The sequence below is a fragment of the Doryrhamphus excisus genome, chromosome 7 (assembly GCF_030265055.1).
Source record: "Doryrhamphus excisus isolate RoL2022-K1 chromosome 7, RoL_Dexc_1.0, whole genome shotgun sequence".
Lineage (NCBI taxonomy): Eukaryota > Metazoa > Chordata > Actinopteri > Syngnathiformes > Syngnathidae > Doryrhamphus > Doryrhamphus excisus.
In genome coordinates this window covers 5,202,027-5,217,414 of record NC_080472.1, presented here as the reverse complement: position 1 = coordinate 5,217,414, position 15,388 = coordinate 5,202,027, and the positions used below count along the sequence as shown (strand labels likewise).

The following is a 15,388-nucleotide window of genomic DNA, read 5'->3' as shown; positions in this document are numbered from 1 at the left end:
ATGCCTAGAGTCTATAGTCTATACCACAGTCGCATTTTCTTGACGTCATCCGTGCACCCACTCTCCAGGCAGTAGTGGTGGATAAAACCGTTCATTTCAGTCAGCCGGATAATTTTGGTTCATTCCGTAAAAAGATCCGTTCATTTCGGTCAATTGGTCGTTAGCCTGTGATCTCCCCCTGTTCATTCCGACTCAACAGCGCAACAACACGTGATGCCTAGTGGTGTGAATGAACGTTTCAAAAGAACTAGTTATTTTTGTGAACGGAATGAATGAGGTCGCCGATAGGATAAGACAGGCAAGCACGCAGATAGTCCCGCCCTCCAAAAAAAGAAACGGTGAACTAACTCTCCAGCCAATCAAAAAAAAGCATTTGCAACTGAACGGACTGAACAGGTATGTTAGGGGCGGAGACCTCGTTCATTCCGTTCACTAAAAAGAACTAGTTATTTGGTCCCGTTCGTTCATGGTCGACACACCACTACCAGGCAGGACCAATCAATTTATACCAAATTGATACAGCATGTCGAGCTACAGCCGCCAGAGGCAAGACTTCGGCTCGCCCCAAACTCGACCAGTCCGCCAGAAGTTAACCTTCATAGCTAGCGATGGAGAGGAAGAGCCAGCTCTCTGCACGCCCAAGCAGAATAAATATTCCCGACGACACGAGACGACCCCTCAGCGGCCATACAACCGGACCAACAAGGACAAATCCAGCTCACCGATCTCCACCTGCCCGGACACACCTCGCAAAACTCTGAAGAAACTACGAATTTTTGCCACGCCGCACAAATCAGAGGTCAGTATTTGCCGAGAAATTCTCACTACTACCATTAATTTATGTTATGTATGTATTATATTTTGATTATCAAACACTAACATGGTCGTTGTGTCAGTTAGCACTGGGAAATTAATGTAACGTACAAAAGGGAATGAAAGAAATAACTTCACAGAACACTAATAAAAGAGAGAAAGATCAAAGAGAAAAACACCACATCAATCTTAACACAAACAAATGAGTGGTAGACACATAGCAACTACCCGGAATCACAAAAATGTAAATATGTATGACATCTTTTTACAAAGCATGATGGGATACTGGCAATGCACCTTGCGAGATACAATATCCATATTTAATTTTACCGATTATCGATGCGTTCTCGCCACAAATAGTTGTTTTATTATAAATTAAATATACAGTATTTTTATACATAAACTGCGGAGAAGTGCTTAGACTTAATTACGTCTCGAGGACCTCCACGTGCTCCATGAGATGCATTCTCTTAAAGAGACAGTAACATACACCTCGATCCTCACAGCAATATAAACATGACAAATCAAATGTTTTCACATGAAAGTTTGAGTTTACATATTAGTTATATTATATTTTATTTAATCCTGTTATTTCACCACGAGACCCAATATACCTAACTTTGTTCATATATGTTATTTGTACAAATAATTTAAATAATTTAGAATAAATAATAATTTGAAGTTTTGCATGTGGGCAGGTAGAGGGGCTTATTTGGCATTCAGGTGGCATGTTCGTATTCATATATGTATGATACTATACTGGTGCGTGTGCGCTTTCTTTTCACACAACAAGCAAGCGTCACAATGTGCCTTTTTGTATTTGACACCTACAATTGGCAGCCAAATAAAGCATTTAATTTGGGAATATGTAGTTAAGCTGTTCCATGCTTTGTGTCAATGCTAAACCTCCATTGTGTGTTTGCACAGAGTCTTCCGCCCCATGTGATTGACACCCCCCGCGTGAGGGTGTCCCTCTTCAATAATGTGGAGCCTGCCACAACGTCCACCGCAGACCGCGTCACCAGGAGACAGTCCGCACCCCTGGTCAATTTGAACCCCTTCAGTCCAGACTCCCTGCTCGTCCAGTCGGCCACGCAGAAGCGCAGCAGGAAGCAAGCTCACAGGGACTTGTACGTCATCTCTTTGATCTTGTCTGCACCACGTCAGTTGGCTGGATGTCAGTTGATAAGTTGAAGAGAGTTAGAACTGTTTAATGACACAGCACCAGCACAGCAAAAATCATGTTTGTTTCCAATCAACACCTTTCCATACTGCCCCCTGCTGGACAATAGTAAATACTCACTCTACTCTTCCTCCTCACAGCTCCAGTGGAGAAGGCATGGAGACCAGTGATGCTGAGAGAGACCAGGGAATCCTGCCAGCATCCAAGGTCATGACCTTAACTTTTTTTATGTGTCATTGGGCATTGTCTTTCAACTTTCTCTTCCCTCTCCCACAGAAGACCGCCATGATGGAGAGCAACATAAGCACTTCTCGCTACTCCTCAGAGTTCCTGGAGCTGGAGAAGATTGGCTGCGGTCAATTTGGCGTCGTGTTCAAATGCGTGAAGAGACTGGACGGCTGCATCTACGCCATCAAACGCTCCAAGAAGCCTCTGGCCGGATCGGTGGAGGAGTAAGTCTGCTGACTCCATTTCGGTACTACTAATCTCAAATACTTCCTCCACAGACAGAACGCCCTGCGTGAGGTGTACGCCCACGCTGTGCTGGTCCAGCACCCCCACGTGGTGCGCTACCACTCTGCGTGGGCCGAGGACGACTGCATGCTCATTCAGAACGAGTACTGTGACGGCGGCACGCTGTCCGACGTCATCGCCGCCAACGCCGAGCGCCTGGCTCGCCCGACGGAGCTGGAACTCAAGGACCTCCTGCTGCAGGTCGCCAGCGGCCTCAAGTACATCCACGCCATGTCGCTGGTGCACATGGACATCAAGCCGAGTGAGGCTCTTATTGTGAAAGTGCTTTGACAGGAAGTGTGTGTGCTGGTCAAACTCCTGAGGTTTTGTTTGGTTTCCAGGCAACATCTTCCTCTGTCGCCGCTCTGTCAGCCAGGATGACAGTGACAACCTGAACACCAGAGTGGTCTACAAAATCGGTTTGTTTTCTTCTTTCTTCTCGTCACTTTGTTACACGCACCGACATGTCACTTGATTACACGCCATCTTGCAGGGGATCTGGGTCATGTGACACCAGCCAGTAATCCTCAGGCAGAAGAAGGAGACATTCGATATTTGGCCAACGAAGTTCTCCAAGAGGTTAGTGGCCTTTTGAACAAGCTCCTCCCACACGTCACACATGGGCCTCACTAACGCCCCCGACCTGCTCTCTCTCAGGACTACACCGACCTGGCCAAGGCGGACATCTTTGCCCTCGCTCTCACCATCGTCAGCGCCTCTGGGGCGGAGCCTCTGCTCGCCAATGGAGACGCGTGGCACGAGATCCGCCGTGGAAAACTGCCCGCCATGCCCCAAGCGTTATCGCCGGAGTTTGTCAACCTGCTGGAGGTGACCTTTTATGACCTATGATCTCTCTGCTTGCTAGTGAGCTAACATGCACGGCTAATGACTTCATTAGACAGTGGCTGTGTTTGAAACCGCATACTTACTACTACATACTTCCATGCACATACTATCCACACTCTATACTGCATACCCAATCCATCAGACAGTATGCAAAGTGTTTACACTACAGCGTATTACATGATAACCCACAATGCATTGCGCTCCCACCCAAGCCGAAATCGACTTTAGCTCTAAACTGTTTAAATACATCACTTTATTGAGATTTTTTTTTTAAATCAGGCGAGAAAGTGGCTGTTTAAATCCCGAGTGTGCCATTTATTTGTCCAAAATTTAAGCTAGCCGAAGTGAGCAACGCACTTTTTATTTTATTTTCACAAAATAAAACACAGTCTTACTTTTCTCATACAAAAAAACAGTGATAAATCACTGCTTACAAATCACTTACAAGAAGCAAACCAACTCGTAATATATCCTGCTTGACACCGCCGTTAGGTCCATCCTAATGCTCAGTGTTCAGCCAACGTTTTTTTTTTTTGCGGTGACGTCGCGTTGCATCCTGGGTAATTTGAATCTCAGTAGTAAGCTGATGATACATACTCAACATTTCTGGCCAATGCAGTATGCATCCAGGAACTTCTCGCATACTGCCAGTGTAGACAAATTGCATACTCAAAGAGTTAATATGAGTAGTAGGTAAGTATGCGGTTTCGAACACAGCCTTTGTCATCATTTCTTGTTTTTGTCATGAAAGTGCAGTATTTTCTCACAATGGCTTGTAAAATTGCTACTTTTTCTCGCACAGCATTGGGAAGCCAAGTGTTTCCAAACAGGAAACCTGAACCATTATGTGTTTGTACAGAGTGGACACACACTTCCTGTCCGTCACTTTTATTTTTCCAAAAAAATATTGGATCTCTGTTAAATTGAATTTTTTTCCTTTGTTTTTTCCACACCTTTACAATGACGTCACCTCTTCAGTGAGACAAAGTGTCTTTTTCATATTGCAGCTGATGATCCACCCTGACCCGGCCGCACGACCTTCCAGCTCTGACCTCGTCCGTCACCCGCTGCTCCTGGCGGGCGCCACAATGAGCGCCGAGCAGCTCCGAGTGGAGCTCAACGCCATGGAATTTAAGAATGCCCTCCTGCAGAAGTAAGCTCATGTTCTCATGTCAGAGAGTGACATGCCATGAGTACTTTGAAAGACCTCAAACGCTTGTGTGATCAACCACAGTGATGAACTCTGCTCTTTTTCATGTAAGGGAGCTTCAGAAGGCCCAGATGCCCAAAACGGCTGCCTAGGAGAGCAGCAGCGCAGAGACCCGCTCCATCAGAACCTGCAGACAAAGTGGAAAGATGATGAGCCACTCTGACAGCTCTGCCATAGTTTGAACATCTATGTTTGTTGTACATAGATGAACTTTGTCGTTTGCAAACTCATACAGTTATCTAATCAACTTTTGAATGTTCACCGTGAAAGAAAAGTGTTAATCTAACTCTTAAAGAGTGATATGGATAAAAGTTTTGGTTGAAATTAGAGTATAATGTACTCTATGGCCAGTGTCTGTTAAAAATGACACTAATGTATGATTGTTTTCATTTCTCTACTGTTACTTTTACATATTTTGTGTGTCATATGACAAAGTAAAATATAAAAATCAACGGGTTTCATTTTTTAACAAGTTTATTTTGAAGCCTTTGTCGTCTGGGACTTACACGGATGGTCTGTCGCCCTCTTGTGGTAAAGAGGTATCTTAACATCTTATTGACTATAGTGAATGATGGAAATGTAGATATATTGTTAACATCCCAAATTATCAACAGACGTTTGTCAAAAGACCCCCCCCCCCACATCAAAATAAGTATTTATAAATATCACACTATGAACTATATACAATTTTCACAACAATGTGAAACCGCTTGTGTAACCTCTGCAGCCACACACCATATTCCACTTCTTGCTGTGGAGCACTTTTAATATATTGCATTTATATATATATATATATATATGTATGTGTGTGTGTGTGTGTGTGTGTGTGTGTTGTAAACAAACCGGCGGCTGTGTGATGGGCCAAAGGGAAAAAAGAGAAAAATAACCGAGGAGAACAGAGGATTCAACGTTTCTTGAACACTTATCGGGTAAGAACACAATCCTGTCATAAGCACATATTTAGTAGCAAAGTGGCTGTTTTTATAAAGTGATTTCTGATTTTCGTCGGTATATATTTATTGTATTATAGTACAGTTTATTTATTATTATATATAACACTCGGGGATATTGTGTTTTGTTGCGCGAGTCATAGTGTTACAGGCATTTGCATTGGACAGCTATGTAGGGTCAACTTGTATGACCTTTGAACCAGGAAGTTAGTCCGGTGTGAAATGCCTCGGGGATGGATTGTTAAAATAAAGTTGGTTGGAAGCAACAAGTAACATTTTCCTTCCCTGTCAGGTCGCCCTTAATACAGGACAGCTGCTGCGTTTGCTTGCTTGGCATTTGTACATAAAAATCAAACTTAAACTGTATTAATTTGATTTTATATACTTTACCTTTTCAAAAGACTGCGGTTTTATTTTTTATAAATGCAGGCTGCGTTTTTATTGCACTGTTTGTTGCCCAGATAAGGGGCACGTTGTGCACCTTACATTTTGTAGGTTTTTTTTCGAATCCTCAAAATAAAAATGGCATCAAAAATCCGATTTCTTTATTGCATTTCTTTAATTTCATAAAAGCAATGATTTGTTAATATTGTAGTGAAGTGAAAGTTGAGGCAGACTAGTCACGTGGTGCGTCACTCCCTACAGGATGTACTGCAGGGAAAATAAACATTTAATCATGAAGGCTCATTATGTATTTGTAGCCATCTTATTTTGATTATATATATATATATATATATATATACACATACAGCATTTGTTGCCTTCATTTTAAAGGCATATATAAGTTTTTGTTTTGGTCTAATATGGCTCTTTCAAGATTTTTGGTTGCAGACCCCTGGATTAACCTCATTCCATCAAGTTTGTCATAAAAATGATTTTATTTTTCATATATTGACAAACAAAGTGCCATAAAACCTCTTGAGTAAATTCTTTTTGAAACAACAAATACACTGAACTTCAAAAGATATTTTCAAGTCAGAAACATTTTACAAGCTAAACAAAAAAATTATACAATTTGGATATGGGAATATTTCCCAGAAGGTCTAAAATTAAAAAAAAGATGTATACTTTTATTTCAAGTGATCAAACTGATTTTGCGGTGTGAGTGAACACATTGTGGATCACATAGCAATCATTGTTCCCCAAGAGTATCCATTCCCTTCCACATCCTGTTATTCCTCTCCCTCTTCTCCCTGGTCATCCACGGAGTCGGCCCCCACCTCCTCGTAGTCCTTCTCCAGCGCCGCCATATCCTCTCTGGCTTCGGAGAACTCCCCCTCCTCCATCCCCTCACCCACGTACCAGTGAACAAACGCACGCTTGGCGTACATCAGATCAAACTTGTGGTCGAGTCGAGCCCAGGCCTCGGCAACAGCAGTGGTGTTGCTGAGCATGCACACGGCTCTTTGCACTTTGGCCAGGTCTCCACCAGGAACCACGGTGGGCGGCTGGTAATTGATGCCCACCTTGAACCCAGTGGGGCACCAGTCCACAAACTGGATGGTGCGCTTTGTTTTAATGGTGGCGATGGCGGCGTTGACATCTTTTGGCACCACGTCCCCACGATACAACAGGCAACACGCCATGTACTTGCCGTGACGAGGGTCGCACTTAACCATCTGGTTGGCGGGCTCGAAACAAGAGTTGGTGATATCCGAAACGGTTAATTGCTCGTGGTAGGCCTTTTCGGCGGAGATGATGGGAGCGTAGGTGGCGAGGGGGAAGTGGATACGGGGATAAGGGACCAAGTTGGTCTGGAACTCTGCCAGATCGACATTGAGGGCGCCGTCAAAACGAAGGGAAGCGGTGATGGAGGACGTAATTTGACTGATGAGCCTGTTCAGGTTGGTGTAAGTCGGACGCTCCATGTCGAGGTTCCTGCGGCAGATATCGTAAATGGCCTCATTGTCCACCATGAAGGCGCAGTCGGAGTGCTCCAGGGTGGTGTGTGTGGTCAAGATGGAATTGTAGGGTTCCACCACAGCTGTGGACACTTGAGGGGCGGGGTAGATGGAGAACTCCAGCTTGGATTTCTTGCCGTAGTCCACAGATAGACGCTCCATTAGGAGGGAGGTGAAACCGGAACCAGTACCGCCGCCAAAGCTGTGGAACACCAGGAAGCCCTGGAGGCCGGTGCACTGGTCAGCCTGCCATCACGGTGGGAATGCTTGGGATTAGATGAAAGCTTTTCAGGATGGCAAATCATGGCGATATTTGACCGCTCACCAGTTTACGGATTCTGTCCAAAACCAGGTCAATGATCTCTTTGCCGATGGTGTAGTGACCACGGGCGTAGTTGTTGGCAGCGTCCTCCTTGCCGGTGATAAGCTGCTCAGGGTGGAACAGCAGTCTATACGTCCCGCTACGCACCTCGTCTGCAGACATCGGAATATTGCATCCACTTAATTGTTGTGTGACCCTACACTAAGGAAAATATATCGTTCGGAAGGTAAGAGGTGTACCAATGACCGTGGGTTCCAGGTCCACGAAAACAGCTCGAGGAACATGCTTTCCCGCTCCGGTCTCGCTGAAGAATGTGTTGAAAGAATCGTCTCCACCTCCAATCGTCATTTCGCTGGGCATCTGTCCATCAGGCTGGATTCCATGTTCCAGGCAGTAAAGCTCCCAGCAGGCGTTGCCGATCTGAACGCCTGCCTGGCCGACATGTACAGAGATACACTCACGCTGTAGGGGGGGGAGGGAGGAAAAAATGTTCAAGCCACGAATAGACACTTCTGGTTAGATCTTAAGGAAGTTCCAGTTAGGACGCAGTAAGATTTGATAGATACTGAGGATTATGAAACAAAAAAATGTCATCTGATTGGCTGTCCGTCAAGACACAGGAAGATCCTCGACCCAAAGGTGCAGAGTACAGTCTAGGGGTGTGAAACTCAGCACTGAGGACCACTCGATACACATCTCGATGCACTGCCAGCGATACGATACTTTAACGATACATGGAATTTTCTGGCGATACAATAATGATAATCATTTAGTTCAAATCAATACAATCCAATATGATATGGTACAATTTCGTGCGATATGATGCAATTCAACATGATGCAAATAAGCAAGAGAAAAATGGAATTCAGTATGGTCTACAAAAAGGATTTGGCTTTATTCCTTAAATATAGAAACCTTAAATATAGAAACTTCTTAGCTGTTGCTTGCGTACGAACGTCCATGCTGTTTTACTAGTAGTTGTATGAGCCTCACGGCTTCCGTCCGTATTCAATACAAAACGCCAAATAATGATGGTACATTCTGGGAAACAGCATATGGGGCGAAGTTTAACATTAATAAAACGGCGCTTGCATTGGATTTTACCGATACCCACAAACGCATCACGATGAATCTAGATTTCACCCGTCAATTGCCTCCATACCCAATGATCCGATACACATGCGCATTGATGTATCGATTAATATCGATTATTTTCCAGTCCAGATTTTTTTCCAGATTTTTTTTCAGTCCAATCACCAACAGACGACATTTGCCGGAGATGGATTGTAAGAACAAACGACTTCAAAAGACACTACAAAACTCCCCATTGGGAATTTGCACGAGAGCACCAAACATGGGACATTGAAAGGTGGAATAAGCATGGCAAGATCCCGCCTGAGATGTTTTTTTTTGGGGGGGGGGGGGGGGGGGGGGGGGGCGCCATCATGATCTGGGGTGTTTTTTCCTTTCAATGGAACAATGGAGCTCACAATGTACACTTGACACTAGACGTCTTCCAGAGGAATATCCTTACTCTTTAGACCAGGGGTCTCAAAACACGCGGCCCGCGGGCCAAATGTGGCCCGCAGGACACTAGTTTGAGGCCCCCGCCTTGATATGAAAGTTTAATGTTAGTGCGGCCCGCGCAAGTTTGATATGGATGCTGTATGGTATCATGCACCCAGAAAAAATTATTACGTTTGATTGATGTTCATGTTAAAGGTTAAATAACTGTTAATTGTTATCCTCCCTATCTGTGTGGAAGTGGTAAGTTTTTGGCTATTTAAGTTTAAAGGAAATAACTTGAAGGCTACCGCTTGTCGCTAGCTCTCTAGTTTGCGAGTCAGCATGTGTCTCAAGACCCTGCAGTTGCGCAATATGCTGTAAGTAAAAAAAAGTATAAATGTGACTATAGTCGTGTTTTGTCATGTCTACAGGGCTCTAATAATGCTTTGTTCATTTTAATCTGAAAAAAATAATTTGTCTACCCACCAACTATATGTGGTTTCTAAAGTTTTTATTATTTGCCGTTTTATTGTTATTATTATATTTATTTATGTCTGATTGATTGATTTTCTTTATTCTTGATTTCTTTATTTATTTTTCATCTTATTTTGTGTAGTAAAATAAAAAGTGAGATATTTGAGAACAGTGGAATGTTTTTTTTTGGAAAACCTGATGCGGCCCAGCCTTGCCCAGACCCTAGCTCCAGTGGCCCCCAGGTAAATTGAGTTTGAGACCCCTGCTTTAGACCATCATGCATATTCCCCTGATCCAAACCCAATTGAGAACATTTGGGGGATGAATGGCAAAAATGGACATCATCCTCAGACAGTGGATGCCCTCCGTGAAGCCATCTTCACCACCCGGACAAACTAAATTCTCACCAGCCTCCGGGAACCCACACTAAATATTTCCAAGTGTCCTTAACTCCTTAGCTAAACTTCCCAAAGAAAGACACTACATATTCTACCTCGGCTACTTAAAGAACCACAATTTCTAAGCTTCAACCTAAATTAACTTAATGAAGATGCACACTCACCATATTTATTGAAGGAGACAAGCCCTGAAAGAGTAAAAACAAGGTAAACAATGAGAAGCATACAATTCTACTCAGCTAGTTCATGTAGCATTTCATCATGTATTTCGACCTCAACAGATTCATAAAAATTAAATGCAAATTATACGATGACGCCAGCAACCTATACACAGAGACTTTAATGGCAACTCCCCAGGGAAGGTTATCCAATACAGCCTATGATTTTTTTCAAAAAATAATAAATTGGCATGCATGCGTGGTCGTCTGTGTCCCTGCAGTGGTTCCATAGCCTACGCATTAGCAATGTGGTGTAAAGAAATGGCAGTGTAAAGGTGACTATAGGGGTGCTATTTCATTTCTACAGGGCTCTAATTATGGAAATATTTAAAAAGTCAAAGAAAGTCACTTCCCGGGAAAGTTGAGATTGAAAGTTGAGTTGAAAGTTTAGAGCCCTCTATGTATGAAATATAGCCAATATAGCCGACATAATAAGAAAAAAATAAGACAGTATCAGTCAATGTCCATGCCCAGTGATCAAGTCTGGTGCTTGTGTGTCCCAATCAACATTACAGTAACATTACTGAAAGCTAGTGACCAGTAGAACACTACATCATCATCACAGCATGTTAATTTTACTTCATTTAGCCGTTGTTATGCTTGAAAAATGCCCATTTTGGACTAATATTAATCTTTAGTCAACCACAAACCAGGATTTATTAATCAATATATTTTTGAAACCCATGACAGAGTGAAATTCGATAGTCAAATTGGAGAAGTATTAATGTATATTAAAACAACTTAAAATGAATGTTGCAAATGTTCATTTGAATTAAAACTAACTTTAACCGGGTTAAGACTGGTAAATTAGGTATTTACACTCCCCTCCGAAAGTTTGTATCTCGGTCACATTGTTGGAAACAATAGAGCTTATAGTAAAAGTAACGTTTGAAAGGTTACTTACTTTGTAACGAGGAAGGTTACTGTTTCTTCTTCCGGATAAACACCGACTTTGCACAAAGTTGCACACAGAAGTCCAACGTCCTCTGCGGATGAGTCAGCACCCCTAATAAGAAGAAGATGCTGTGAATGAGAGCAACATTACAAAGGTTTCGCGTCTGGTTATGTCTACGTCATCTCGATGTGTTTTAGTAAAATATGAGCGAACATGACAAAGAATGATGTGTAGTTCGTTAAATTTGTCAAGCCTTCATAATGTGTTCATTAAAAGCTCTTCCACCTCAGGTATCAATGCACTTGCTTCGCTGATGTCATTTATATTTACATATTATGACGTCCAAACGGAGACACTGACGCTATTTTTAAGCTATATTGCTAACCTGAACAACCGACGGTAGTACTGCTCGCAACACTTTGCTAGCCACCTTGCACTCACGTTTTCCCGCCCGGAAATAACCACATGTTGCAGGCATGTGTTTGGTCAGCTATGTGGGGGCGGGCTGAGCGTGACCTGTGAACCAGGAAGTGCGGGGATCTCGTGAGTGTGGTTCTCTCTCGTTGCGGTGTGCTCGAAGAATAAAGTTGACTGGAAGCAGCCGGAAACCGTGTCTCTATCTCTGCCTAAGTCAAGCCTAAGTCCAGCCTAAGTTAAGTAAAATATATCGAAAAAGTTGACCAGGCACATTGCCACGACTGGCAATGGCTGCCTAAAAGACAACAAATGGATGTCACCCGGCTTGATTTGCACAATAAAGAAAGGTTAACATGAAACAATTAATGCAATAGTGCGTTTGTAATATTCAACCACGTACTTTAGCCGGGCGGTGGCGGTAAGGATCCTCATGGCTGCTTTGCCAGCCGCCAAAAAAAAGAAGAAGTAGAAGAAGAAAGCGGAAGTTAACGCAGCCTCCGGACGACAACCCAAGGCAAATGGCGAACGAAATGGGTTAATGAAGAAGAGGCGCAAAGCGACCACCGACGGCTTTTCTGAGGTGTTGGGAAGAAAGATGGCGTCGGGGGAGGAAGAACATTCTCGAAAAAGACAAGAGAACGAGATTTGCTCCACCGACTTGGTGTTACACACCCAAGGTGTGTTTACATGTTGCATTTACTCTTTTATTCTTGCTAAGGTCAATTTAAAGAGTCGGGGGGCTGCATGAACGTGTTTTTATTCTTTTTACTGTCCTCCAAATAATGCAAGATGGCGGCCGATGTGTTGGAGGGTGACCATATTTTCACGGCCGGTGAAGATGATGCTTCCAGTGTCCTAAAGATGCCTTAGAATGTCACTATATTTAAAGCAGTCCAAAGTAGTTTTCCTTGGAAAACAATTATATGAAACTACAGCAAAACATGAGAGTTGTTATTGTAGGAGAATAAACTTGTAATATGAGGAAAATTAATGTCAATTAATTAGTTAACCCCAAGTTTTTAACGCTGGAAGTCCTCGTGTCCTGCAGATGTGCAGCAGCAGTTTGCTCCTCGGCCGCAGGGACGGGGCTCCACAGTCAAGCAGGAGAATCCACAGCCCAGTCTCCTCAAAGAGGAAGACCAGGAACTCCGGATTGCTCAGGAGGGGGAACGTCTTTTGGGGCGGGACGAGTGTTTCCCCGGCTTGTTGCCGCAGACCGATGTCTCTGGGATGACTGAAGACGGGGAAGACAAACCACCTGAGACCTCGCGGCTTCATCGCCGTCCAGGTGAGCAGAACAGTCCAAAATAATGGAACCTTGGTTAGCATCTAACCGAAACGTACGCAAACCAAATCCATTTGTCCCCTCGTATAAGAACTCACGTGAATCCAATTCATTCTTTTTTGGCCTAAACTGAAAACATGCTAACCAGGGCGTACACCAGAGTGTTCAAAGTGTCAACATTCTAAAAATAGAAATAATAAATAATGCTATAAAAATATAACTGAATATGTGCTAACCGAGGTTCCGCAGTTTGTACGTTTAACGTAAAAAAAAAAGTGTGTTAGCTGCGCAACAGGAATGAAATGGGAATGAAACAGGAATGAAAGGAAAGAGGCAGCATCTTTAACAGCTGGTTTATGTCACGCCTAGAAGCGGCCCGCTGTTCGGCACCAGGACAAGTGAAGGCCGTCTTCAGCTCGGTTCCTGAAACCAAAACCACCAAAGCCGAGGCGGATGTCCTTCGTGGAGAAACCCATCACGACCTGGCATTTCCACACATCACCTCTCCTGCAGGCGTCCCACAAGAGCATCCTCCTCAGCCGCACAGAGGCAGCTCCGCATTGAGGCACCCCCTCCACGTGAAAGAGGAAGAGGCGGAGCCCGAGGCTGTCCACGTTAAAGACGAAGAGGAAGAGCTCTACATCACTCAGGAGGAGGCTGAGCTCAACAAAGTGCCACAAACTGGAGTCTCCATGAAGACTGAAGACGAACCACCTAAGTCCTCACAGCTTCATCCCGGTCCAAATGGGGAGGAGACCAGGGAGGCGGAGCATCCGAGCAGCAGCTCAACAGAAGCCGATGGAGACCACTGTGGAGGATCACCAGCAGACAAGCTCTTAGCTCCACTATCAGATAGTGAGCACACGACGTCACACTCTCCTGACACTGATGATGAAGACTCTACAGCTGATATGACATGTCACCATGGCAACACACGCCTGAAATGCCAACACTGCGACAAAACCTTTGGTTGCCGTAGTCATCTGAAAAGACACGTGAGGGTCCACACGGGGGAAAAACCATTCATGTGCTCAGTTTGTGGGAAAACGTTCTCTCGGAAAGCAAATTTGACTATACACACAAGAATACACACCGGAGAGAAACCTTTTCCCTGTTCCGTGTGCGGTAGAACCTTTGTACAGATTCAGTGTTTGAAAATGCACATGACCGTCCACACGGGAGAAAAAACATATTCCTGTTCAATCTGCCACAAAAGCTTTTGCGACCGAACAAACCTTCTAAAACACACGAGACGACACACTGGAGAGAAACCATACTCCTGTTCCGTGTGCAGTAAAACATTCTCCGTCAAGGCGAATTTGCAAGCACACACAAGAACGCACACTGGAGAGAAACCATATTCCTGTTCAGTCTGCAACAAAAGCTTCTGTCAACGATCAACATTTGTCAGACACACCAGGACACACACCGGAGAGAAAGTGTTTCGGTGCAGCGTGTGTGCTGAACGATTCTCTTATAAGTACCAGCTTAGCAACCACACGTGTGCCGGGGAGAACAGCGGCAGGAAGTGAAGCTGCACCGCTTCCTGCTGGGGAGAACAGCGGCAGGAAGTGAAGCTGACCCGTTTGTACTATTTAGTACTCGCCATGTTAAGCCCTAACAGGCACATATGCAGTCTAGTATGTCTGCCGCTACGCTGTTCTGAAGTCCTGTGAACCTCAAGGTGTGGGATTGCCTTGAGGTTCGAGAGTAAATTATGGCGGTGGTAGTGTGATGGTCCGGGGCAGTCATGCTGCTTCAGGTCCTGGAAGACCTGCTGTGATAAACGGAAGCATGAAATCTGTTGTGGAAAAAAATGTCTATCATCCTAAGTCGGAAAGAGAACGCCTGAAATAAATCCAGAACTTGGCAGTTTTTATGACCTTTGCCCAACAAAGCGGTCAGACAACACACAGTACGCATAACGGCCTGTAGGTGTCTTGGCCCGGAGTGGCCTCTTGGGAACTCTTATGCTCCATAGCATTCCATAGATTAGCTTTAGGCTAATCTTTCTCACGCAGGGACACAGAGCTTTCCATTGTTTCCTCCCCTCATAATAAAGACTTGTATGTAAAAGCTGTATCAGGTGTTGAGTTGTGTTGTCATAGACTAATATTTACATTAGTTGGATGATCTAAATCATCCAAGGGTGAAAAACTGAAAAATGCAAAATATGAACTAATACTGTAACTTTTTCACCAACCTAATTTTTTTCCACAAATGAGAACTTTTAGTTTTATTTCTCATAATGTCGCCACTTTACTAAATGATATTTTCATTCGTGGCATTTCCTTGGATTCATTTATTCCAACCACTGCCCGCCTCCAGCCACGCCCACTCAGCTGTGATTGGTCACACCCCATGCTACCAGGTGAAGTCTTCATTTCAATCTTCAATTTCTGCTACTGTTTGTGTTTTTTTCTTCACTATTTCACTTTTATTTTGGTGATTATGACT

General features: G+C 44.0%; 3 protein-coding genes across 7 annotated transcripts; 2 read left to right on the top strand and 1 right to left on the bottom strand.

Moving 5' to 3' along the window:
• Positions 1-45: 45 nt before the first annotated feature.
• On the top strand, positions 46-5,003 carry LOC131132835 (wee1-like protein kinase 1-B). 4 transcript variants are annotated; one of them, XM_058078851.1, is made up of 10 exons: positions 46-799; positions 1,741-1,943; positions 2,143-2,203; positions 2,276-2,448; positions 2,503-2,771; positions 2,851-2,928; positions 3,003-3,088; positions 3,167-3,337; positions 4,363-4,508; positions 4,618-5,003. In XM_058078851.1, exons 1-10 carry the CDS (start codon positions 524-526, stop codon positions 4,655-4,657), a joined length of 1,503 nt encoding a protein of 500 aa, XP_057934834.1. In that variant the 5' UTR covers positions 46-523; the 3' UTR covers positions 4,658-5,003. The 4 variants fall into 4 exon arrangements, with proteins under 4 accessions (XP_057934834.1, XP_057934832.1, XP_057934831.1 ...); XM_058078849.1 differs by having other exon boundaries at positions 2,137-2,203; XM_058078848.1 differs by having other exon boundaries at positions 47-799; positions 2,137-2,203; positions 2,273-2,448; positions 4,618-5,002.
• Positions 5,004-6,391: 1,388 nt separating this feature from the next.
• On the bottom strand, positions 6,392-11,760 carry LOC131132842 (tubulin alpha-1C chain-like). The gene is made up of 6 exons (XM_058078860.1): positions 11,615-11,760; positions 11,239-11,340; positions 10,281-10,304; positions 7,978-8,200; positions 7,742-7,890; positions 6,392-7,662 (listed from the first exon to the last, which is right to left on the bottom strand). The coding sequence occupies exons 3-6, from the start codon at positions 10,281-10,283 to the stop codon at positions 6,688-6,690; spliced, it is 1,350 nt and encodes a 449-aa protein (XP_057934843.1). The 5' UTR covers positions 10,284-10,304; positions 11,239-11,340; positions 11,615-11,760; the 3' UTR covers positions 6,392-6,687.
• Positions 11,653-15,019, top strand: LOC131132833 (zinc finger protein 391-like). Of its 2 annotated transcripts, none has more exons than XM_058078844.1 (3): positions 11,653-12,323; positions 12,695-12,934; positions 13,304-15,019. In XM_058078844.1, the coding sequence occupies exons 1-3, from the start codon at positions 12,185-12,187 to the stop codon at positions 14,461-14,463; spliced, it is 1,539 nt and encodes a 512-aa protein (XP_057934827.1). In that variant the 5' UTR covers positions 11,653-12,184; the 3' UTR covers positions 14,464-15,019. The 2 variants fall into 2 exon arrangements, with proteins under 2 accessions (XP_057934827.1, XP_057934826.1); XM_058078843.1 differs by having other exon boundaries at positions 11,657-12,323; positions 13,301-15,019.
• Positions 15,020-15,388: the final 369 nt, after the last annotated feature.